Source organism: Electrona antarctica, assembly GCF_951216825.1.
Source record: "Electrona antarctica genome assembly, chromosome: 5".
Classification (NCBI taxonomy): Eukaryota; Metazoa; Chordata; class Actinopteri; order Myctophiformes; family Myctophidae; genus Electrona; species Electrona antarctica.
Genome location: NC_136810.1, coordinates 50,348,379 through 50,373,729, shown reverse-complemented (window position 1 = coordinate 50,373,729; position 25,351 = coordinate 50,348,379). Strand labels below are relative to the sequence as shown.

The 25,351-nt window shown below is 42.4% G+C and overlaps 2 protein-coding genes across 3 annotated transcripts in view; one reads left to right on the top strand and one right to left on the bottom strand.

Annotated features, from left to right (window-relative positions):
- Positions 1–857: 857 nt before the first annotated feature.
- Positions 858–7,827, bottom strand: tsnaxip1 (translin-associated factor X interacting protein 1; the record flags this gene model as incomplete). The annotated part of the gene is made up of 13 exons (XM_079502369.1): positions 858–1,098; positions 1,631–1,727; positions 2,463–2,563; positions 3,923–4,049; positions 4,580–4,692; positions 5,329–5,448; positions 5,547–5,716; positions 5,974–6,112; positions 6,468–6,664; positions 6,826–6,919; positions 7,164–7,304; positions 7,547–7,661; positions 7,775–7,827. The coding sequence occupies 13 exons, from the start codon at positions 7,825–7,827 to the stop codon at positions 985–987; spliced, it is 1,581 nt and encodes a 526-aa protein (XP_079358495.1). The 3' UTR covers positions 858–984.
- Positions 7,828–8,205: 378 nt separating this feature from the next.
- ranbp10 (RAN binding protein 10) overlaps positions 8,206–25,351 on the top strand; it is a 41,068-nt gene continuing 23,922 nt past the window's right edge. For both annotated transcript variants that reach the window (XM_079502495.1, XM_079502494.1), the window contains exons 1-3: positions 8,206–8,593; positions 20,754–20,865; positions 22,927–22,979. In XM_079502495.1, coding sequence (XP_079358621.1) covers positions 8,392–8,593; positions 20,754–20,865; positions 22,927–22,979 — 367 coding nt within the window. In that variant the 5' untranslated portion in view covers positions 8,206–8,391. The remainder of the gene's footprint in view (positions 8,594–20,753; positions 20,866–22,926; positions 22,980–25,351) is intronic.

The window sequence follows — 25,351 nt, the reverse complement described above, 5'->3', positions numbered from 1 at the left end:
CCATTCGCCCCACGGACTTCAACTTTGACCCACGCGTTCGCCGGGTTGTCCAGAACGAGCACAAGGGGCACAGCCGGGCACCTGTCCAGGCTCTTGACATTTCCATATATGGAGCTGGCCTGTTCTGACATCACAATGATGTTCTGACGTCGGCATATACTGCATATATATGGGCATAAAGGCGACACAGACATAATAACTATAGGTGAGGCATGCATTTCCAACCTGCATCGTTACAAGTAGGCCAACTTTTAAAGAAGCAAGACGTTTGCACACCTACAAAGGTGACAGGTGCGTATGGAGAAGTCCAAGGGTTGATGATCAATGTAAAAGAAAATACCCAGATGCAAAAAAGAATGGGAAAACACATTTGTCAGACATTCAACACCTTCAATGAAGGTCTAATGACAAAGCATTGCGTTATCCCATTAAAATAAATGTGATGTAACTGTAAGTCAGCATTTGAGCTCATGGGAGTGAAACAAGTGGAATGAAATACAGGAAATGTAGGTCATTAGTCCAAACACCAACACACACGCACACACAGTATTTTTAGTGTTCCCAGGGGTGAAATTACTGACCCCGCAGTGGCTTGCTTAACTTAACACAAAGCCTGGAGTAGCCAAGGTCGCCTCAAACTGGCCTTATTTGTTTTGCTTGCTTTTATTGATAGGACAGTTAGCTGACAGGAAATGGAGAAAGAGATGGGGGGTGACACGCAGGAAAGGCCGCCAGGATCGGGACTCGAACCCACGACAAACCCGCTACACCAGCAGTCTGGGACAAACTGTCAATCTGGAAAACTGGTTGCTATACCTCTTGAGCCACTGCCACCCCAATAACTGAGACATACAGTAGCCTATTATTCATGAGTGATGAAGGGAATAGCCTCAAAATAGTTTGCACAAATCATTTCCACAGTAGTGAATGAAGTAAGACCAGGAATTTGATGGAAAAACTATGAGAGAGAATAGAAAGGTGGGGTTATTGTTGAGGGGGTGGAGGTTCAGCCCAGCTGGTGTCAGCTACAGAGAGGCGATGAACGATAGTCTCTGCGTCCAGCGTTGTATCATACTGTTTCAGATCCTCCTTATTCACCTGTGGTGATAACATAGACAGACTGTATTTTACACATGCAATAATCTTGGTGGTTAAATTGAGATATAAGGCCACTTTAGCCCAAACTCACATCTAGAGTTCAGGCCGCATAATCTCTGTATGCCACGACAACACATTAATGTAGAACAATACAGTCCATATTAGGGCGTAGCTGCATTGGGAAATCCTTGGTTATGGCTGACTCATAGTGACAGTGTCACTATGAGTCCCTTTTCCGCTAAATCTCTTTGCCTATTATAACATGCCCAGAATAGCAACGCTATAGTTCATATGTGGATAATATTGTGTGTTCAAACTCATCTCAGAACATCGTTATAGAAATATGCCTGAATATTTTGTTGACAATTCTTCTGTATTATTTGAAGTGCTTTTACAAAATGAGTAATACAGTGAGTTATATTCCACAAAGATTTACCCAATTACTCAGTCTTGTCTTGTTAACATGAAGGGTGATGTGGCAATTAATAGCAGCACTACTTTTTAATGGCCCCCTGGTTTACCCCTGGTTTACCTGAAAGGCTGAACATAGATTCCAATCCAGAGCATCAGAGTCCAGAGCTGGGTCGATGTGCATCAATGCAGCTTGCAGATCTGCCACTGATACATCACTGTCACATAGAGAATTTATTTGGGAGGAGTAATATAGCTTTATGATGTGTGCCTATTACTACAGTAGATGTCTAAAAGATCAAGTTTGTGTGTGTGTGTGTGTGTGTGTGTGTGTGTGTGTGTGTGTGTGTGTGTGTGTGTGTGTGTGTGTGTGTGTGTGTGTGTGTGTGTGTGTGTGTGCGTGCGTGCGTGCGTGCGTGCGTGCGTGCGTGCGTGCGTGCGTGCGTGCGTGCGTGCGTGCGTGCGTGCGTGCGTGCGTGTGTGTGGTCATTGTAAAGTACTAAAGAGCAATGTGGTTTACTATGTTTCAGGTTATACCTCCAACCTGAGACCACAAACCAGGAGCTAGCTGAGGTTGTTGAAGTTGGGTTCCTGTCAGCATGAGAAAGAACTAATAGACATGTTGGATTTTGACTGGACCAGGACTTGAGCAAGACAATGAGATAGTTTGCTCATGGGTGCTTGTTTGTTTACCAGTAGGCTGATAAACAGCAGAGCTAAATGGATACAAGCTACCTTTGGCTCAGTTTCTGTTGCACTGTAGATATTGTAATGGCCATTCCTCAGAGAGACGCCACATTTTTATCTACCATCTCTGTTCCTGTCACAGTATATATATCGTATTACTCATGTAAGACCCTGTGTTCATCCACTCCTACATTGTGCATCTCATTTTGTACTGTACTGCATGTGGGTGAGAGTGCTGAGTGTGTGTCTGTACTGTACTTACTTACCCTTTGTCCTCAAGCTGTGCACTGAGCTGGCTGATATACACCTCCCTCTCTTCTACTGACTGTTTTTTGACCACACTGAAGAAGTCTTTATCATCTGACTCCTACCAGTATACAATAAAACATGTTGTTGAATACAATACAGACTTTATTTTTGAGTGGTGTAAACCACTCCTACAACTGGCTTTTGTGTGCAGAAAAAAATGAGCATGGTTGCTATGTTCAAAATAATTTCTGACGTAATTAAATCACACCCGGGTGAACTGGATGACCGTAGCAACCATGCTCATTTTTTCTGCACAAAAAAAGCCAGTTGTGAAATCACATCCGGGTGTGATTTCATTACGTCAGACATTACGTCAGACCACAGCTGATCATGCTATATAAAACCTTACACCACTCAGTTCACACGGGTGTGATTTTTTAATGTATGACACAAAAGTGTGAGAAACGTGTTTTTAGTTTATTTTTGTTTGTTTGTTTTGTTCTATTTTACGTTGTAAGCAGGCAAGAATCAATGGCTGTATAAGTTGGGAACTAACATCTTTTGATTTCCAGCATTTCATGGCTGGTCTAAATTCAACAAAATGCCCTTTTGTAAGGTATGTGATATATAAGTGATATATTTTTGTTAAAATAGAAGTTAAATAGCTCTATATTCTGATAGTAATCATTGTTAAGCAGTGTTTTTGTTTAGTTTTTGAGTGGTGCAACCACTCCAAGGAACAGCAATGTCCATCCGTCCTCACCTATGTGACTATGAGTACCAGTAGGGGCAAAAGTGGCGCTGTTGTGCCAGAAACAGAGAGAGAGAGATAGTGTTGCACTGTTGCCTGCTAATTACACAGAAAGAGAGAGAGAGAGAGAGAGAGAGAGGCAGGGGGAGAGGGGAGTTGCACCACTCAGTTCACACAGGTGTGATTTTTCATTAACAGGTGTCTCCCCACCTCTCTAGGTCGTCCTCAGATATCTCCAGATCTTTAATAAACAGAAAATGTTCCGGTCGAGATAACGACTGCATCCAATTAGGACAAGTGAACAAACAAACAAATTAAATTGGAAGTCATTAATCATAAATTAACAGACTAAATTGCAAATGGAACAAAGGCTGATCATGCTGGGCGAGTCTAACGGACGTACTGTAATAAGTACCGCCCAATGAAATTCCATTGAAGCTTTACAGATCTGTTTACATTCTCCATGCATGAAACAAGTGTTGTGATTGGTCAAAAAAAAGACAGCTTCCGGGGGAAGTACAGTACATAATTATGACGGAAGTCCCGCCCTATCAATATTCTCTGCATTAATGATAAAAGGCTGGGAACGAGACTCAAAGCTGATAAATGATCCCATGATCCCATAAATGTACCCACCTGAAAATGTATTTCGTACCTACCTTTAATGGATTGGTTTAACTCACTACTTCCATGCCATTTGTGAGAAAAGGTTAGATGTGGTTCTACCTGATTTGGGCTGTACAGTCTACGGTAGGAAATGTTGCCACTGCTGTCCAGTTCATTCTGAGCCATGGCCATCAGCTCTTCTGTGGCCTGATGCGACTTCAGAGGGAATGTTGTCCTCAGAGCCTCCCTGGAACACGGCATATTTACAATTTACAATTTACAATTTAGGCATTTAGCAGACGCTCTTAATCCAGAGCGATTTACATTAGGCAAGAACAAAAGTATGGGAATACATCACATATATAAAATGCATTTATCAAGAAACATGCGTACGCTAAGAACGTAACTAGAACATATCTATATAATGACACTATACATATTAAATATACATATATACTATACTATGCTATACATATGTACTATGATGTGCTATGACTACATACAATGCAATTATTGTGCTGTCTACATGACATGCTATAAGTCTGTTTCAAATGCTATCTAAGTCTAAGTCTAAGTCTAAGTCTAAGTCTAAGTCTAAGTCTAAGTCTAAGTCTAAGTCTAAGTCTAAGTCTAAGTCTATAAACTTGAGATTGTCATTGTGACTGAATGACTGAATTGTAACTGAATGAGAGAAATAGATAACATGAGTGGGTGTGGGTGTTTGACTGTGTGTGTCTCAGTCTGATTGTGCTTAGTTCTGTGCACAAGGAACATCACCTAAACTCCTGGACTGTGAGTGTGCCGCTCTGAGAGGAGTCAAAGTTGGTCAGCTCCTTCAGCAGTTTGGGCTTCAGAGGGTTCTGTCTGTGGTGCACATCCACATCAACTACCTGTTTGTAACACATTTAGAATACTATGAAGAGGAATGTTATTTTTCTTGATCGAGCACTTAAATATAGTTTTGAAAGCTTGTTTTTAACACATTGTATTTTATATACTAAGCTTTGTATGAAAGCTCTAACTAGCTGGTTTTCCATGTTTTGAGTATAACATTGTACGCTAGCTAGGTTTCCCACAATCTTTAACTTTTCCAAAACTTTTCCTGACCCACAATTATATTTCCATGACCACTGACCAGATTGCACATGCTATAGTCATGAACCCTGTTGTTGGCTGAACCCAGCAAATAGTCACACATGTGCTAATCATGTCCCCATGGATGACCCATTTCTGCAAGCAATCCAGCAGGGCTGAAACTGAAATACCATGACTTTAGTTTTCTCCCTTCATTATTTAATGGGATTTTGAAATTCCATGACTTTTCCAGGAGTGGGAACCCTGAGATTACAGGAAGAGGATGTTGTTAATGAGGTCTTCTAATCTTTGGCTAAATTATGGTTGATTAATTTTCCTAAATGGCTCATAGACTAAAAGTTAAACACAATAAATATTGCTTTTCTTACACAATTGGCCAGAAAACAATTAATTTTCTTATGGTTATAGGTTTTCTTTTTTGAAAAATGTACCTGTATCGCTGTGGTGACTGAGATCTCTGCCTCAGACTGTATGTTGTCTCTCTTATGAATCTCTAGAAGGATGTCATATTCACTCTTCAACTGGTCGAAGTCTCCTTGCAGCCTTTCCAACTGCCATACAGTGAAGGCACAAAACAGAATGAAGAGTTGAATGATGTGCATGTGGTCCCTGTTTGCTTGTCTGTGGATGAAGCATGCCACTGCATTACCTGCTGTAAAGTCTCTTTGTGTGTGTGCTCCAACATTTCCCAGTCATATCGAGGCACCACGTCCCAGTACTCCGCCTGTACTCTGTTCAGCTCCACCTGGGCTTTTTTCAAGTCTTCTCGGCACACCTTCAGAGCTAGCTTCAACTGTATAAGGTCATTACCCGCCCCCTCTACATTGGGAAAATGTGGATACATTTATCAAGCTGATGCTCTTACCTCTTACACAGAAACAAAAAACACATTCATTAACTCTTTTGACTCCGGTGTTTAATTCATTTTTACAAAGAACTAGAATGCATTTGTTTTTTTTTTTTGGTTGATGATCTACAATATCAGCAATCAGAAAGAGGGAGTCAAGTTGGACAGGTTTGAATGCATAGCTTTTGTATCTCAGTATGTAAATATTTGTTTTCTTTTCCTGACCTACCAGCATTTTCATCTGCAGTGTTCTCCTCTTTCGCAAAGCTGCTCAGATCATTGAGCTTGACAATAAGCAAATTGCGAGCATCATGCTCCTCTCTGTACTGTAAGTACTGGATAGATAGTTCAGACTGAAGATGGGCCACCTGTGAGCAAACAAATATGTAATCTTTATCACTCATTAAAGCTGGTAGGTAGAGTAAGCACTCTATGTAAAATATGCATTCATAACGAAATATACAGTGGTGTGATTATGACAACACAAATAAATACAATCTCTATTGAAAATGAACAACGACTGTCCAGTGAAAAAGACAAAAACATGAAACCTTTTCACTCTTGTGTATGAGTGACTAAAAAAAACTATTGAATCTTGTATATTAATAAGAGAAAAATCTCAGTTTACTGCAAAATACCTCATACAGTATAAAACTGCATAAATCCTATTGTGTCACAATCCCATGAAAAAGTATAAATTAGGCGTATGTCATAAATACCTACCACTGCTTGCATGGCTTTTTCTTTTTCCCTCATGTCTTCCATGTCCCTCTGCATTTGTTGTTGTTCTCTTCTCAGGTCTCGGATCTCAGTCCGTTCCTCTGCCCAACGTGCCACAATCTTTCTGTTACATTCCTCTGTGACCAGCGTCAGACGGTCCTGCAATGGCTCCAGTTCACTGATCTGATCCCGCAGAGATGCTAGGGATAGAAAAAATGTTTTTATATACTGTATAAAGGTACACAGATACTGTATATAGTATGTATTTAATGCTTATGCACTTGTCATGATGCTGTTTTCTTGGCTTGATTTGTGTAATAGTCAAGAGAGACAGTCTTGTTATATTGAAAAAACATCAGACCCAGAGTGTTTTCATATTCTTTTTTGATGCCATCAAGGAGTGGTTTGTAGGTTTTGAACTCCTCTATGAAACATCCAAAGACTTCCCGGTAGACCTGTGCAAAATGCAGACAACCAGTATAGATATTGAGGTGATAAATCTGTAATCCACAAACACAATGTTTTGATTGTTTTGTTTTGTTTTGTTTTGTTTTGTTTTGTTTTGTTTTGTTTTGCGTGTGTGTGCGTGCGTGCGTGCATGCGTGCAGTGCATGTATGACAAATATAGAGACAAATATCAGCATTAAGGTCACAGTGTATTCTGTTTGTTGTTTGTGTATATTCAGCCAGTGGTTGAACCTGTAGTTTGAGCTCCTGGAATTTTGGTTCTGTGCAGTCAATGGCTTGGAGTTGTCTGTTGACATAGCTCTCTGCCTGCTTCAGAAACCTGGGCTTCTGCCCTGGTCCTGCGTACAAGTACCCACTCCATGTCTTGCACACCTGACAAGAAAGGATTGGATCACAGACAGTAGGAATACATTGACCACTGCTTTTCAGTAGAATGAGTTGGTCAATGTTGTCTGATTAATTTGACAGTGTTTATAGAACAGCAGCGCTATCAATCTGCTTAGAGTTGTGCTGCCCTTAATTTGATCCTGCTAGTTCAGAATCATAAATCATACAGTTATGCCAAAAACAGAGGAATTTAATTATGTGCAGGCATAATTATCAACATTCCTTACATGTTGTTTTGCAGATGGTTTGGCAGTTACAGCACCAGTACATCCTCCACCTCTTCCAACAGACACCTGACTTGCTTCTGAGAAATTATGTGGATTATGGTCGTTTAATAGCAGTCTTCAGGAAAAGAAAGGATGTTAAAGCAAATTATAGTTCATACAGGCTATAAAACACAACAGGTAGAAGTTAACATTACAGTATTAAGCTGCACCAACCGTGTTATCACTTGCCTTTGCTTTTCTGGCAACGGTGGAGATGATGAAACATCTTTGTGGCAAGCCATTTCAAATTTGTTGTAGCTTGTAGGCCTATAATTTAGCAAATTGAACTCGAATGTTAGTCCTGTATGAATTGTAGACTCTGTGTCGAGTTGAGTATTGCTGTGATATGGTTCCCATGGTTACGCAGAACAGAAGAACTACAGTTTTACATATTATAATCATGAATCACTACGTCAATTCGTTGGTATGTTGAGGAAAATTGAAATGCAACAAAAATGAAGGAAAAATAAACAACTGCAATAAATTAGTCGTGAATAAACCAAGTTTTAGAACTACATTTCCTGACGTACCGTTTCAACGGAAATCAGTCAAAGGAGGCGGAGTGAGGTTCTGTAGTCCATTCTATTGAAATACACAGGACCAGCTGTGTAGGTGGACTACAGTACCCACAGTACACCTCCATTCAAGCCGTTACTACAGAGTAGTGCTGCTTATCCGGGGATGTCATACCACTGCTATTTTCTCTCAGTCCATCTCACTCTCTCCGTACTGCTTCAACGGACTGACATAGAGATTTAGAGATAGAAAAACAAACAATAAAAAGAAGACTTCTCCGACCCAAAAAAATGGCAGAGCTTGGAGGAGCAGGAAGCCTGCTGTTAGGGGATCCTGCTTTTAATTACCAGGAGCATGAACTAAACGAACGATTGAAGCGGCTCTACCCTGCCGTGAGCGAGGATGAGACCCCTTTACCCCGATCCTGGAGCCCCAAGGATAAATACAGCTATATCGGGCTATCACAGAACAACCTGCGGGTTCATTACAAAGGTTAGCAAGCAACCTAGCCAAGCCTTGACGTGTTTTTCCAAGGTGTGCTACTATACAACTGCATCAGGCCCAAAGGGTCGACTCGACTCGATCAGCTCAAATCTGTCACTGTTGTACTGTACTGCGGAGGGGGGGTCACACCGACACACACACACACACACACACACACACACACACACACACAGCGTTGTAGCCTGTAACTGTATGCGATTATGTATGTGTGCAATCTCCAGTCCTCCTGACAAATCTAGTTTGATCTGCTTCTCTCGTCCTAGTCAAGCTTTGTTTCACGAGAGGAAAGGGGGATGTTCAAAAATGTGTGACAATTTAACTCGCCAAACCCTGACAGTCTATATTTTACAGTCCCATAATTCTTACATTAACCTTCAACAACATGGCCTTCCTTTGTTATTTATCCTCTTTTCGTAATTAATGGGCCCATGTCTTGTTTGGTGCGTCTTATAAGCTACGTTTGTCATAGTTGATATTAGGGCAACAATAACTACGCATATCCATTGGTCTACCAGCAAAGCTAACTAATGACATCTAATAAAATATATAGGAGCTAACGGGGAGCTAGCTCTCCAAGCAAATACAGTAGCAGCTGGCTAGCGACCTGGCTAAGCTAACCCAACTTGGCTAACGTTACCTTGTGCCTTTGTTATTGTTTTGAAAACAGTAAGCCAAGTTAACAAACGGTGGTTTATTATGAACTGAAGTTGTTGTCAATTGTCATCCTCTCAACACCAAGTAATATGCAGTGCAACTGGGGTGTATTAACGGCATATTTGTCTAAGGTAATTACCGGGTATTGTACAAAATAAGCACCACAAAAAGACAGTTAAAATGGCATTGTTTTGTTTTTCTCGCGTGAGTTCTGCAGTGACAGCGTTCTAGAAGTCTATTCCAGAATTTCGAAATCATTTTTTTTCCCACCCTGGAACTGGAAGCAGACATTCCGATTCCATCGAGATCTTTATGTACTCAGAGCAGAACAACAAGCTGCTCTGCTTTCAATGTCTGCCATGTCTAACCTCCAACAGCCTGTCAGCCCGTTCTGTGTACAGCTGCTGCTGCAAGGGAGGAGGCCTCTGCGCTTTACATTACGACAAAATGTATTGATCTTCACATAAATCAGTCGTTTTGGCCAGACACTGGCACGTCGAAGACAAAACAACAACATGCAACACAGACAATGGCAGGCATCTAGAGATTTCATTGGAATGGCTAAAATTCACGACAGTACTGTATGTAATATACCAGCTCTGCCACTTGGATGATTCGATCTAGTTGCTGAATCAAAACAAGGTGACATCTGTCTGTGTATATCGTCCTGCCCTGAGTGTTTTTTCGTGTACTGTAGAGTAGACGTGAACATCTGTGTTTTCCCGTCAGGCAGCCAATGATCCCCCATTCCCCCCTAGCAGTTACAAGTCAAGCTAGTTGTGCTGCTGTGCATGTACGTGAATTAGTTATATTGGTTCCTCTCTCTTCCAGTAAGAGCAATGGAATCCTTATACCTTGTAAACACCTAGTTGGGGCCTGTTGGCTTTTGCTAACACCAATCGAATATACAGAATGAAATGGGGCATATTTGGTAATTATTTAGCAGTGACAGTGAGGTTAATTCTGAATGGACTGTCTATACTCTATAACCTACACCACTCCATCTTTATGTAGAGACAAACAGTTTTATAGATCACAAACTGTTACTTTAATCATCTCACGGTTTATGTGACTGTCAATAGCGTTCTAAATTGGTTTCAACCTACATTAAACATGTTTTAGTGATGAGAGGACATGCCTGTATTCAGCATGAACTAACTTAGTGTTTTCTTTGAAATTATGTGCTTCTATGATTTCTTCTTGGCACAAAAATATTAAAGAGAATGGTATTAAGACATACACTACAGTGAACACGATGCAAGTTATTTACCCATTTTGGGCGGGAACCCCTTTTGGTGTTAGCATTATGTTATGCTTTAGCTATTGAAAAATAGCAGATCTACAAGCTCATAGCGCGGCACCGAGTGGCGCGCTACAAGCTTGTAGGTCTGCTATTTTTGAAAACGAATAGCGACTGACATAGAAACAGCTTTTTTAGAAAACTGTCAGGATGTAGAAGACATTTTTAGAATCTGATCTCAGGTCAAAATGGGTTAAATCTATATTGCCCTGAAATAAACCAGCATTTATATGACTCAGTCTGCAATCTGCATAAGTGCACAATGATGACATAAATAGACTTATATTCTTGGCCGTGTAGGCTAATTTTCCTCTGTTCTCTCACCCTGGTGGTTTCGGTGCTATTTTGACCAGTGTGCCAGTTTCCTCCGTTCAAGGCCATGGTGCCTAGCTAGACCTTTTCTATACTGACGCAGACACAGGATTTCACCCGTTGATGGATTGAAATGGATGAAACTTTTAAATTGATGGTTACTTATTTAGGGTTACACCCGCTTTTATCCAAAGCGCTATACATAGATTGTGATTTATGTTCACACACACACACACACACACACACACACACACACACACACACACACACACACACACACACACACACACATTCGTACTCCAATGGTGGAGTATGAGTGCAAGGCACCAACCTGCACATCAGGAGCAATTAGGGTTCAGAGTCCTGCTCTGAACCCTAACTGAGGACACTTCAACACTTAACTCTGGGGAGCCTGGGATCGAACTTGGAACTTTGTGGTTCCTATCCGGCTGCTCTATGGGCCACTCTACCCCTGCCCTGAGCCACTCCCACCCCTGGCCTATCAAGGGTGGGGCAGTTACACGTGACTTGGTCTGCTGTACCAGGACAGTGGCCTTGTGGTTAGAGTGTCCGCCCTGAAACTGGGAGGTCGGGGTTCGATCCCCGGCCGGGTCATACCAAAGACTGTAAAAATGGGACACAATGCCTCCCTGCTTGGCACTCGGCATCAAAGGGTTGGATTGGGGGTCAAATCTACTAATAAAATGATTCCCGAGCGCGGCGCACGCTGCAGCTCACCGCTCCTTGGCTGCGGCTCACCGCTCCAATAGATGGGTCAAATGCGGAGAACAAATTTCACTGCGGTAACGTGTGTGACAAATCGTATGACTTTGACTTTGTATTCTGCTGTGGACAAGAATTCACCTATTCTATGTTTAGCTTGTAAATGGTGCATTTATATAGCGCCTTTATCCAAGGTGCTTTACAGAGATTGTGCACCGATGGCGGTGGAAACCATGCAAGGCACCAACCAGTACATCAGGAGCGAGGGGTTCAGTGTCTTGCTCAATTACACTTCAACACTAACTCTGGGGGAGCCCCGGTTTGAACTGGCAACCTTGCGGTTACCATCCAGCCACTCTACTCCTGAGCCCCTAGTAACAATTTGTAAGCTGAATCCAAGTTATTGAACTACAATGGCTTCCATCCAGTGTCTTGTGATTGAGTTCAGCAGCACATACATTTGACCTGTTGAATTACACTTGAAAAGATTCACAGAAGCTTTAGTTATTGGCAGTTTTATCTAACCAGACAGGTTAGTCAAGAATACATTCTTTATTCTAAATGTATAACGCTAAGATGTCTTTGGCTCACAATCACAGTTGTAAATGTTTACATGACTTGTTGAACCGGCACAAATGAAATTAAGACTGTGCCGTGACGGGACAGCGATAGAATAAGCCTACAAGACAAATTACTTACAAGCTTGGTTCAATGAATGCTTTTACAAGACTACCCCAGTAAACCCAAAACCAAACGTAGTGTCACATTACAGCAAGCCTATCAACTAAGTGGCTGTCAATACACCCTATTAGAAATATTAGTTGTCACCTGTCAACCTCTGTCTGTACCTCTGCCCAGGTGTTAGTCTTCCTTCATCCATCCATCCATCTACAACAGCTTATCCGTAGTCGGGTCGCGGGGGCAACAGCTCCACCAGAGTGCTCCAGACTTCCCTCTCCAGAGCAACATTAGTGACTTCCTTCTGGGGGATTCCGAGACGTTCCAAGGCCAGTGAGTCGATGTGTTTCCTCCAACTGCGCCTTGGTCTGCCCCGGGGTCTCCTCCCAGTGGGATGTGCGTCGAGGACCTCCCTAGGGAGATGCCCGAGAGGCATCCTAACCAGATGCCCGAACCACCTAAGCTGGCTCCTTTCCAGGCGAAGGAGCAGCGGTTCTACTCCGAGTCTCTCTCGTGTGACTGAACTTCTCACCCTATCTCTAAGGGAGATGCCAGCCACCCGTCAAAGAAAACTCATTTCGGCCGCTTGTATTCGCGACCTTATTCTTTCGGTCATGACCCACACACCCACATCTTAGTCTTCCTATTCATATTAAATGTGTGATTGATTCGTAGCGGAGGTGAATTATATGTATTCTCTCATAAATAAGGAGAAGTTAGGTTCCCACAGGTCTTCCATTGTACAAGTAAACTGACCAGGCACGTGGCCCGTGCCCTGACTTTGACTGTCTTTTTAAAACAAATGGATACTACTCGGGTGATCTGACGACTCAGCAGTGACAAAGCAATGCTGTCTGTAGGTTAAAATAGCTATTTCCTGAAACGTCTGTTATTTTTACATTGCCACTGTGAACTGAGTGATTGCATGCTTGTGCTGTTGGTACAGTAGCCAGTATGTTGACCCTCTGTTACTTGTAGCCTACAAGTTAGGTTGGCATTACAGCACTCTCTTCCTCTGGCGTCACCCTTCGGCCAAAATGTCAACTTTGCAGTTTGCACAGATACTTGATACTTCAGAATCTAAGCGGAAGATAGATTGCAGGATGAACCGCACACATTTTGTAATTATGCAGAAAACTGGGACCTCTAGAGAACTAGTGGAGTTTGGGGGTTAACTGGGCAGTATTTTGGAGGATACCTGGGCACTATTGGATCCCACTTTCTATTTAGTGTCCAGTTCACTGGTATCCATTTGAATCATGTGCGTTCAAATGAGTTTTTCATCACGCCGACGAGCATGTTAGTCCTAACTCCTAATATGAGGTGAGCTCAGGTAAATTGGTGGCACATTTGCTATTTTAAGCCCTATTCGCACAGGATTAAAAACACAGACGTCCTCTGTGCTTATTACAAATTACCTGGGGTCCCTGGACAATACTAGTCCCGTCCGAATCAGGCTTTAAGGGGGAGTGAGAAATGTCAAAGCGTTCGTGGCTTTGTGCTAAAAACCGCTAAATCATTTAATATTTTTTAATTATGCAATATGCACCCATCATTTACAGGGCACCAGGTTCAACACATCACTCGGATGTGACAGATTGCTTGGAGACTCATCACTGCGTTCGAAAATAATGAATACATGATTACACATAATTCAGCACCAACGAGGGAAGAGAGAGGTGTGCGTGAGTCATGAGACAGAGGGAGAGATTTTATTTCAGTAAATGTAATAGTAGTGGGGGGCATGGTGGCGATGTTGGTAGCGCTATCGCCTCACAGCTAGAAGGTCCCGGGTTCGATTCCCACCGGGGATGCTGGGGGCGTGTTCTCCCCTCCGCATATTCAGCGCCCATACCCTAGGTAGGGGTTGGCGAAAGGGCCTTTCTCTGTGGAGTTTGCGTGTTCTCCCTGTGTCCCCATAGGGTAGGTAGGTACATATAATTAATAACAGTAATCCTGGTCTCTATATCCCCATGTCAGCCGGGGCGCCTGATGGTGAGGAAGGAAGGAACTGGGGTAACGTGTTCCTTGCTCACACGCTACGTCAGGGGTATTCAATTAGATTAGGCCAGGGGCCACAACTGTAGAATGATTGTGTGTGTGGGGGGGCAAAATGCATTTTGTGCTAAATCACAAAGATTTATGTATATATTTCTGCACAGTAATGAGCAGGATAATATGTCTATACAGGTATATGCTACCTTAGAATAGATTTAGACCTATTTGACAGTGCATAAACATAATTGCCTTGACAATAACGACCGCCAACGAGCACCAGCTGGACACACGCACGCACGCGCAGACCATAGAGTATATAAAGGATAGAGACCGAACTGGAGCGTTAGCCCCGCCCCCCTGCTATTCATTTCAGTGGAAGTTGCTCAGTGGCGTTTTGAAGCACCCGGAAGACTTCCGGAAGTATAATTATAACTCAATGGCTAGAGCGAGCAGAAGTTTAGCCTAGCCTAGCCCCGGACCTCAATTTTGAGGTCCGGGCTTTTCACGTGACGTCATGAACGTCCGTCCACTTCCATTAAGTGCTGCAATTCCACATTTCACCAGCAGGTAGTGGCATCTTCAACGTTGGATAGCCTTACTGGGGGCTTGGCGCAGACACACACACACACACACACACACAAAATATTTTTGTTTAAAAAAGAAAAAAATCTTCCAGGGGCCACAAGGGGGCGCTCCACGGGCCGCATTTGGCCCGCAGGCTTCCATTTGAATACCACTGCGCTACCTCCTACCGGGGAAACTCCCCCGTCATGTGATAAGAAGTGGCCTGCTCGATGCATTGAAGGAAGCGTGAGCTCAGTTCGGGGCTCTCCCCAGGTTGGCAGAGAGAGACTAGCGCCCAGGATTACAGTTTATGGCAGGCAATTGGCACCGGGTAAAAAATATGTTACAAAATTGTGGGATATAAATAAATAAATAAAATGTAATAGAAGTAATTGTACTATAAATAGTAGTACTTTGTAGCTGATAGAACAACATATGTTTAAGTACCTCTTGTCTATGAAGAGTTCTGATGATGATGCCAGAAGACATGATCAACGCTACCTCCTCTTACGTATGTATGCGTCACGGTCACCCACGCTTTGGTGGATTCCTGCCGCTCTGTAGATGGTCTGACATGCAGCGTTTTCATTTCCTGTATGAGCGTTTCCTCAGTTTATAACCGTTTGCATTCCCTCCAATTTGCCAAAGTTTTTGTTATTTAAATAGCAATGCACAAGTGCCGGTGGCATGGCATTGGTACGACCTCCCATTAGTTTGACCATTACTAACCTTACTAACCCTATCTCTAACCCTAACCTGCATGTTCGCCAACCTTAATGCATGTTCGCCAACCTTAATGCATGTTCGCCAACCTTAATGCATGTTTGCCAACCTTAATGCATGTTCGGCTTTGTTCGCCATCATTAATGCATGTTCGCCAACCTTAATGCATGTTCGCCAACCTTTTTGCATGTTCGCCAACCTTAATGCATGTTCGCCAACCTTAATGCATGTTCGCCATCCTTAATGCATGTTCGCCAACCTTAATGCATGTTCGCCAACCTTAATGCATGGTTGAACTAACAGGAGGTCGAACCACATGGAAGTCCCCCAAGTGGCAGGGTGCCAGATCTTTACTGTTTGCGGGAGGGGTCTATTTTTTACAAAAAAGGAAGTCATGAACTCTGTGTCCGAGCGACCCCATATTTGAATCACACAACACAATCTTAACAACACAGAGCCAACAGCCATTTTACTACAAATGTCACATTTAGCAAAGAACACCAAAGTACAAGCATTTGGTACAACTGATCTTGGGAGACAATTGGCATCAAACGGGGTTCATACGGGGTTACATACTGTAACTTGCCTGCTGCAATTGGCTTCCGAAAGCACCAAATATCTAGCCTGACAGGCTGACATGAAGTCTGAATTTTCATTTACCACTACTATATATCATGAACACAACATTCAACTAATTGGAATTGCACATTGAGGGGCATTTACACCTCCAAAAGCACTTTCATTTATGCCAATGGGCTATATGCACACAGAATAACTCGTCCTACTTTCGGGACCGTCCCTACTTCCTTCACAGGTGTTGCCAATACTAATTAAGGCCCTGTTCCATTTAGTGTGCAGTGGTTCTCAAACTGCTTCATTTCAAGGAGAGTGTACGAATGTAACCAAATGGACCCGTTTCATTTGTACACTCTCAGAGTTAAACACCCGTACACCCACTCAAGGACACTTTGAGACCCACTGGTGTTAGCAGAGTGTTTCCAGTGAGCCAACACGCAGAATGGCAGCACCCGTCCCTGACTCTGTTTGACCAGAATGTGTGAAGGAAGTAGAGATTCTAGGGAAGGGGCCCAAGTACTTTGAAAACAAAAAGGTGTGTGTGCATATAGAGCCCATTTCTGTCCATAATGACATTTCCCCCTGCAACTTCCTTGGGTCCTGTCAACTGGTGTAACAACTGGCCTATTCATAGTCCAGTTCTCGGTGAAGAGGTGACCACCCTGCTAGTTTGTGTGTGTGTGTGAAAGTGACAACCTGCTTGCTTGCTTTGTGCTTCAGGGACTAATATAGTAAGCTGTATGTGTCGCTGTGATAAGAACTGTGCTACTGCTAACTGAGTTAGTGTTGTCGCTGGTGAGGTATTAATACCCCAGACAACCAGGTTGTGTCAGGTTGTGTGTGCACATGGACCCCGAGTGTGTAGGTCACAGTGTGTATATTTATTTAGTTGTGTGTGTGTGTGTGTGTGTGTGTGTGTGTGTGTGTGTGTGTGTGTGTGTGTGTGTGTGTGTGTGTGTGTGTGTGTGTGTGTGTGTGTGTGTGTGTGTGTGTGTGTGTGTGTGTGTGTGTGTGTGTGTGTGTGTGTGTGTGTGGTGTGGTGTGGTGTGGTGTGGTGTGGTGTGTGTGTGTGTGTGTGGTGCGCTTGTATTCACAGTGTGTGTGTGTGTGGCTTTTGTACGCTTGTATTCACATTGTGTGTGTGACTGTAGCCATTTTTCTCGTCTGTCTGTATGGTTGCCCAGGGACCTGTAGGCCTGCTGAGGATAGGTTTCACAACATGGAGCAGCTAAAAATAGACAACACAAGTCTTACTGCGCGTGCACACACACACACACAATTTTGAGGGTGATAATGAATAACTATGTAATAAACTCGTAGTAACAAGGGATGAGTGAGGACTGATCCAGTCTTATATGGACAAAGCTGTTTGCTGTCAAGCATTGAGGGCACTTAAATTAGAATTAAGGATGCAGTTAGGCTCTAAGGATTATTATAATAACTGATTAACCTGTCGATTAAGGTTTACATTATTTTATTATTCTATGATGTGATTAATTAACTCGGGGTCTTTGACGCAACAAAGGTGCAGTGTTTCCCAAATCCAACCATGCCCTTGGTTCAGTTGTTAGTTTTTTTTAATGATTTGTACTTTTTTTGTATATGAAACATTGACAGACATAGACAAGGTTCAGTTGTTAGTTGAGCTTAAGCATGAGTTGTAATTATTGTCTGTCGCATACCTTCTTTCACTGAGGAAAACTCAATTAAAAACAAATCTGATGACTAAAACTAAGACTAAATATATTGACGCACTAAAATGTTAGGGAGGGACTAGAAGAGATCCAGTAGAACTAAAAGTCATTTCATGTTTGGTTGCACTCTGAAAATAGCAGATCTACAAGCTCACAAGGTGCCGCGCTGCGACGTGTTGTGAGCGTGTAGATCGTCTGTTTTCAGCATGCAGTGTAAAATCAGCCATTTACGACGCCATCAATCAAGGCCTGCCAAAATTCATTTTAGTCTACATAATCATCTGATGACCTGATGATATTTACTCGATTAAAACTAAAACATTTCAGCAAAATTATGATTAAAGGTTAAAGCTAAATTACATTTTAGTCAATAGACTAGGACTAAAACTAAATCAAAATGTGCTGTCAAAATCTGTCGGGCTGTTCGCAAAGTGTCCATCGGAGGGTGCTGAAAATGGAAAAAAAGGGAAAACGTGCAAGTTCTGTATTGTGAGTATAGGCCAGCTGGTACATTAAACCTCTATTATTAACCTAGTTAATGGTTCCAGGCTCCATGCCAAATCCTCTACTAGAGACATTCTACTCTGAGCTGAAAGAACGAGTCTCTCTCTCTCGCTCTCTCTCTCTCTCGCCCACAGCCTCAAGGTGTCTGTTGACAGTCGGCTTCATCGTTTAGGGTTACATGCTACCTACATATTGGGCATCTTCAACAGACGGTTCTCAGTCAGAACGGTTACGGACAGCTCTGCTGTGATTAGGCTACACATTACACCAACAGATGGACAGGAGGACTGTAGGTCACAGACACACAGCATAGCTTACCATCAAGCCTACATATACCACATAGGGAGACATACACACACAGGCACATGGGGCTGGATAAGCAGCAGAATGCTGGATAGCAGTCACCTTTCTACTACTATTGATTGGTCCAGACATAATACATGAGCCCCATAAGCCTGTTATAAAATTATCCATATGCACATAGGGACACACACAGACACACACACACACACACACACACACACACACACACACACACACACACACACACACACACACACACACACACACACACACACACACACACACACACACACACACACACACAGAGAGAGACAGACGGACCACATGCTACACAAGTAGCATATTGTCGTTGTCAGGTAGAAATCTATGTCCATATTGTAGGGCTGACCCAAAAGATTCAAATATTCGAAGCTTTGTTCAATTAAAAAAATATCGATTTTTTTTTTTTTTAGTTTTCTTCTTTTAAAATCAATAGCTGATCTACAATCCCACAACGCATTGCAGCATGACATGTTGAGAGCTTGTAGATCTGCTACCCTTCAAAGCCATGTGCTTGAGCTCCACGAATCATGGACTCATTATTTAAGATTATTTAAAAAAAACCAATATCAGTCATACTCATACTACTCATCTCATCATGGAAGTGCATTTATCTTTGTGTGAAGATGATTTTCAAGTCTCTGTCACACTTAAAACAAATTATGCCTTTCATTTTAAGCCTTAGTAGTACGCTGTAGGTGTGACTATTAATGTCCATTTCAGTTCAGGGTGTAAATCGGTTTTAATTGGTTAACCATTCTTGGCGGGAACCCCTTTTGGTGTTAGCATTATGTTATGCTTTAGCTATTGAAAAATAGCAGATTTACAAGCTCATAGCGCGCCACCGAGTGGCGCGCTACGAGCTTGTAGGTCTGCTATTTTTGAAAAATCGAAGAACGACTGACATATAGATTTCAGAAAACTGTCAGGATGTAGAAGACATTTTTAGAATCTGATCTCAGGTCAGAATGGGTTAAATGCAACTCAAATGCCTGGTCCGTTGCTATAAAGCTGACACTTGACACAGCTGACAAATGACATGTGGCTTTTTCCAAAGGTCAGTCAAACTAGGTGCAGGTTGTCTCTGGGGTTGTATTCTGCTGCATTTAGATTTTTCTGTCCTTTCATTACGCCTACAGATGACAAACACGGCATCTATTCTATTAACCGATTTTGACCTGAGATCAGATTCTAAAAATGTCTTCAACATCCCGACAGTTTTCTGAAAAAGCTATGTTTCTATGTCAGTCGTTCTTCGATTTTTCAAAAATAGCAGACCTACAAGCTCGTAGCACGCCACTCGGTGGCGCGCTATGAGCTTGTAGATCTGCTATTTTTCAATAGCTAAAGCAGAACATAATGCTAACACTAAAAGGGGTTCCCGCCAAGAATGGGTTAAAGAGCAACTGACTTAACGTGCAGGTACATTTAGGCTTAAGGAGCAGTTTCTCTGCTCCACTGAACCAGTTTGGCAGGTAATGAACCGTTCAGCTGATTCCGTTCTAAAATTATATAGTACAAATTCCTAGTGTTTCTGTGGCTGGAACACAAAAATGTCCCCTGCTCGTAAGTATGGTTGCAGCCGAGTCTGAGCTTGGCCTAACCTTCTCTTTCTAATGTTTTTATGTACGCCCATAAAGCTACGACAAAAGACAACTTCACTATGCCCCTTTGTCCCCCCCCCCCCCCCCCGACTGTGTGAAATAAGCGATCCATGAAACTACTATCGGTACATAACGGCCCTGAAATCATTATGCATACGTCTTTATCCCATTTTGACCTGAGATCAGATTCTAAAAATGTACATCCTGACAGTTTTCTGTCAGTCGTTCTTTGATTTTTGAAAAATAGCAGACCTACAAGCTCGTAGCGCACCACTCAGTGGCGCGCTATGAGCTTGTAGATCTGCTATTTTTCAATAGCTAAAGCATAACATAATGCTAACACCAAAAGGGGTTCCCGCCCAAAATGGGTTATATTCGTCGATCCATGAAACTACATCGGTAAAAAACGGCCCCTGAAATCATTATCCTTGCAGACCTCTTCTTATGCATGCGTCTTTATATTCGTCCCACAACAGGACACGGCAAGAATCACAAGGATGCAGCCTCTGTACGCGCCACACATCCCATCCCCGCCGCCTGCGGGATCTACTACTTCGAGGTCAAGATCGTCAGTAAAGGCCGAGACGGGTGAGTGGATCGTGGATTGCTAGCTGTTCAATGCAACAGGACCTGTTACACCAGTGGGTTTCAACCCTTTTCATATCAAGGCCCATTATTTATTCTGCATTTGAGCCACAGACCACCATTTGATGAGATTTAGCCTTTTACTGTGTACAAAAAAAGCTAACGCACACCAAAGTCCTTGTAGCGGTGCCGGCACACGGGAGAAAACTGTAGAGGAAATCTTGAAAAAACAAGAGGGTGGCCGCACACGCCAATAGCCAGAGTGCCAATATTTTATTAGGACAGCAGGTAAGACAAAAATGAATCCAACGTTTCGGCGGTTAAGCCTTCATCAGGGAAAAAAAACTATGATTTTTCCCTGATGAAGGCCAAGATTTCCTCTAGAGATTTAGCCTTTTACCATAGGAGGAATAACAGGCAAACAATCAAAAATAACAATTCTTCTACATTCTCTAATTGTGTAGACTTCTTGAAAATTGCAGTAATGCAGAGGTTTAACAATAATTGAACTCCTGAGTGTGTAAAATGAAACCAAATGGACCCGTAAGGTTCTTATAGATCTAAAGATCTATAAGAACTTTAGATTGGTTCCCAACTCTCCATAATTTAGCTGGCGACCCCCTCAAGGACCACTGGTGGTCCCCGGACCACTGGTTGAGAACCACTGTGTTACGCGATTTGATGATAATGTTGTTTTAGGCATCTTGGTTGGGCCATTGAATCAGTGTATTTCTCATTTCTAAACCCCCTAAATATTTCATTTTTATTTTAATTTATGTTTGCTCATTAAGTCTTTCTGGTCGATTGATTCATAGAAAGAGACTTTAGCATCTCTATGTTGTGTCTGATGTCCAGCCTCAATGAATCACTGCTTTGGATCATTCATTTTCCAGTATAATTAGAGGGGGCTGGGCAGCTGGGCTATGACCCAAGATGCACCAAAGACGCGTTGAACATAATCTCGTGTTTACGAGCTATTAATTAATTCTAGGGAGTGACACGTTGTCGGTGAAGGCTCTCTCTGGCGTCCAGTATGAGTTCATTAAAACAAAGGCAATTATAAATATGATCCTTAATCATCTTATTCAACCCAGTCATTGTAATGTTTCAAGATAAGAGAGAGCGACATACATTTTTTTTTAACCCATGTGAAAAACAACACAGGCTGATGGGTGAAACCGGTTTTGCCGGCTTCTCACGGGGGGCCAATTTGAAAACAAAGGTGGCTTGCTGTGTTTTTCTAGCCTGGCTAATAAGCCAGACTCAAATCACAGCCAGGCTAGTGTTTTTCTACAACAGAAATGTACATGCATAGGGGTGAGGGTCTGCCAATGTATGTATCTCTTGTTGTTTTCTTTTGTTTGTCATTCAGCTCTAGACTGGGCAAGATCTCAATTGACTGGGCCTGTGGCCCGAGTGGCCCAATGGACGCTACGCTTCTGGTTTATTACAAATATTACAACCACAACATTGTGGTTGTGAATAATAAACAGTAAAGTGTCTTGACTTTCAGTCCCATTTGGTATGAATGACATCAGTTACTCATAAAGGTCTACCTGTCTGAAGAGTGCAGGGAAACGTTACATTTCAGCTGAGAGTGGACACAGCTGAGAGTGGACACATTTGATTGCTCGGGTTTGACTGATTATGTTTGACTGATGACTGAGACAAACAAACACAACCATCTTGCCAAATTTACTATCATGATTGAACAAAGGTTTCGGTTTTGTCATATTTTTATATATTTTTTTCATCTTACATTATGTCAAAAAGATACTATATTTCTCTGTTCGTTCAGATCAACAATCTCGACTCACGTAACAAACTATTGCATCACAGCTGAACTCTTGCTGAACTCAGCTGAATACCTTTAAGTCTCTTTTTTTTCTCTTTTTTCATAGCTGTCTAGCTAATTTTGACATCCTGACAAGTCCTCATAAAGTATGTTAGAATTAAGAGCCTTTTTAAAGGGGAAGACTTACAAACCTGTTGTAATAAGATAACTCATGGCAACTTATTTGACAGTGTTGTGTTTTACAATGTATCTTTGTTGTTTATGTGCAGGTATATGGGGATCGGTCTGTCTGCCCAGGGAGTCAACATGAACAGATTGCCTGGTGAGTAATGGAGCGCAGCAGGGTATCAATGCTACTTTTTTCAACCAAGGTTCATGTTTTAGGTTGTTACTAGAGAAAGTAAAAGGTGAGTGCTAAAAAATGTTCATGTGCTGCTTTCTTTCGTTTTAGCGTTTTTAGCTATTTTTGACAGGGGGCATTCGAAGAAGTGGCTAAATATGTCCAGGAAATTACATCTGGCCACAGCAGTTTTTTTCTGCGTGTCTGAACGAACACCTGGAACCTAGGGGGCTTTCATACTGTGTTTTGTAGGGGTTCATGTGTTTGGTCCGACGGAGCATTGGTCCGAACGACAACCTACCTCAAACCCTCACCCTAACCCTAACCTCCCACGGGGCAGCACACCTAAACCTAACCCCAACCCTCTCCCGACCCCCAGCACACCTCGGACCAATGCTCCTTCGAGCAATGCTCCATCGGATCATAGTATGCCTCCCTAGTTTTGTAGGCTCAATCGTTAGGTTGTCACCTCCTCCTTCACATTCAATAGACCCTGCAATATTTTGTGGACAGATGTTATTTCCTGGGGTCTGGTAGGACTATTACATTTTTGTAAAAAAAAATGCTTTGGCAGCGGTAATTTCTCTTCCGAGTTTCCTAATGACAGTGCGTAGGCTCCAGTAGAGCCTGTACTGACTCCATTGCAAGGTCTTGATGAGTAACCTACTGGTGGTTAAGGGTTGATAGCATTCAAAGTGGGCGACAGGGATCAAAACAACTTACAAGCTCAACAAACTCACGTTCTGCTGCAGCATACAGTAAAGAACCGCTCTTGGACCAGGCTCTCGTGTTTTAAGCTACAGACTAAATCACACGGTGATGATCAGAGACAGGGATATATGGCATTATCAATAGTTACGAATCAAAAAATATCGCCATGCCGAGGAATGCATAGATGGGTGTTCTAAGACAGAGGTTCCCAAACCTTTTCATGTCAAGGACCCCCAAATTGACACCAATTAGCCCACAGACCCCCATTTGAAAATATATGCCAGGGACCCCCCCATATGAGAAGATTTGTACAGCTCTACCAGTGATTCTCAACCTGTTTAATTTCAAGGACCCCCAGTTTGACATGCATTAGTCTACGGACCCCCATTTAATGGCATTTCTATCTCTGGGACCCCCAATTTATATTGTAAAATCAATGTTATTTTAACTCTGAGAGCGTACAAATTTGTACACAAATTTGTACACTCTCTGAGTTACAGACCCATAAGGGTCCATTTGGTTCCAAATTTTTCATTTAGCTCGGTCCCCCCTGGAACTCCCTCAAGTACCCCTGGGGGTCCCCGGACCCCACTTTGGGAACCACTGTTCTAGGAGTCAGTGGATGCTGTGATGAATGTATTTATGTATTATACAGTGACAGGCGAGTGCCTATTGTAGACACTATGTATGGGTAACGGAAGGAAAGGTAACGTCTTACAAGGTCACTTCAGGTTATGGTGAGGATCTCATTGCAGGGTCTGTGACACTGATCACTGGGTTGTTTGGCCTGAGGCCAGAATCTCTGGCAGTTATTATCAGCCCCAGATGGACAAGTGGACATGGGAGAGAGCAGACAGTAATGCCTTCTTCCAGTTTTAAAAGTGGAGTAAAAGTACAGTGGAACATTTGAAATATTGTTTCATTCTGGCAGCTGGCTGCATACAGGAGGACAGACTAGTCTAGACTGCATAATCGGTGATGATACAATTAATCAACTCTGTGCTGGCCATCATTTGGACTTTTTCCAGCAATTCTAATATGGCCCTGGGCTTAGACCAAAACTAGTCAAAACTGTATTTTATGAAAACACAGAGGCAATTGATGTCAGTACTGCATAGTAGTGTAGTAGTGTAGTGTTGCATAGTTGTTTTTGTTCAGACCAGCTAGATTTGGTGAAAGGAGGAGTAGTGTGAGAATGTGAATCATGGATGGATAGTGAATGGAGTTAAAGATGAAAGAGGTTGTGGAGAAGTTCAAATATTGCCAAAATGTGTGGGTTTTGGCAATGCGGCCGGGGGAGTGAAATATGGGCGGAGTTTCTACATTCATTGTATATGGATTGAGTCTGAATGGTCTGTCAGTTGTACTGGGAAACATGTCTGGACATGTTGTTTCCAGTAGGTGGTTACAAATCCAAAATACAGCTTTTATTCTTTTTTGTTCAAAGACCAAAATAGCTAATAATTTTCTAAAATGCCAATACCAAACTTTATTGACAACGACAATTAAAAACATACAAAACAGTTACAAATAAATACAGGGGTTCAAACTCTAAAAATCTCTCACATTAAAAAAAAAATCTATAAGAGGCACTCTTATAGATAGATAGCTCTTTGATGTTTCCACATCAAAGAGCGGTATCT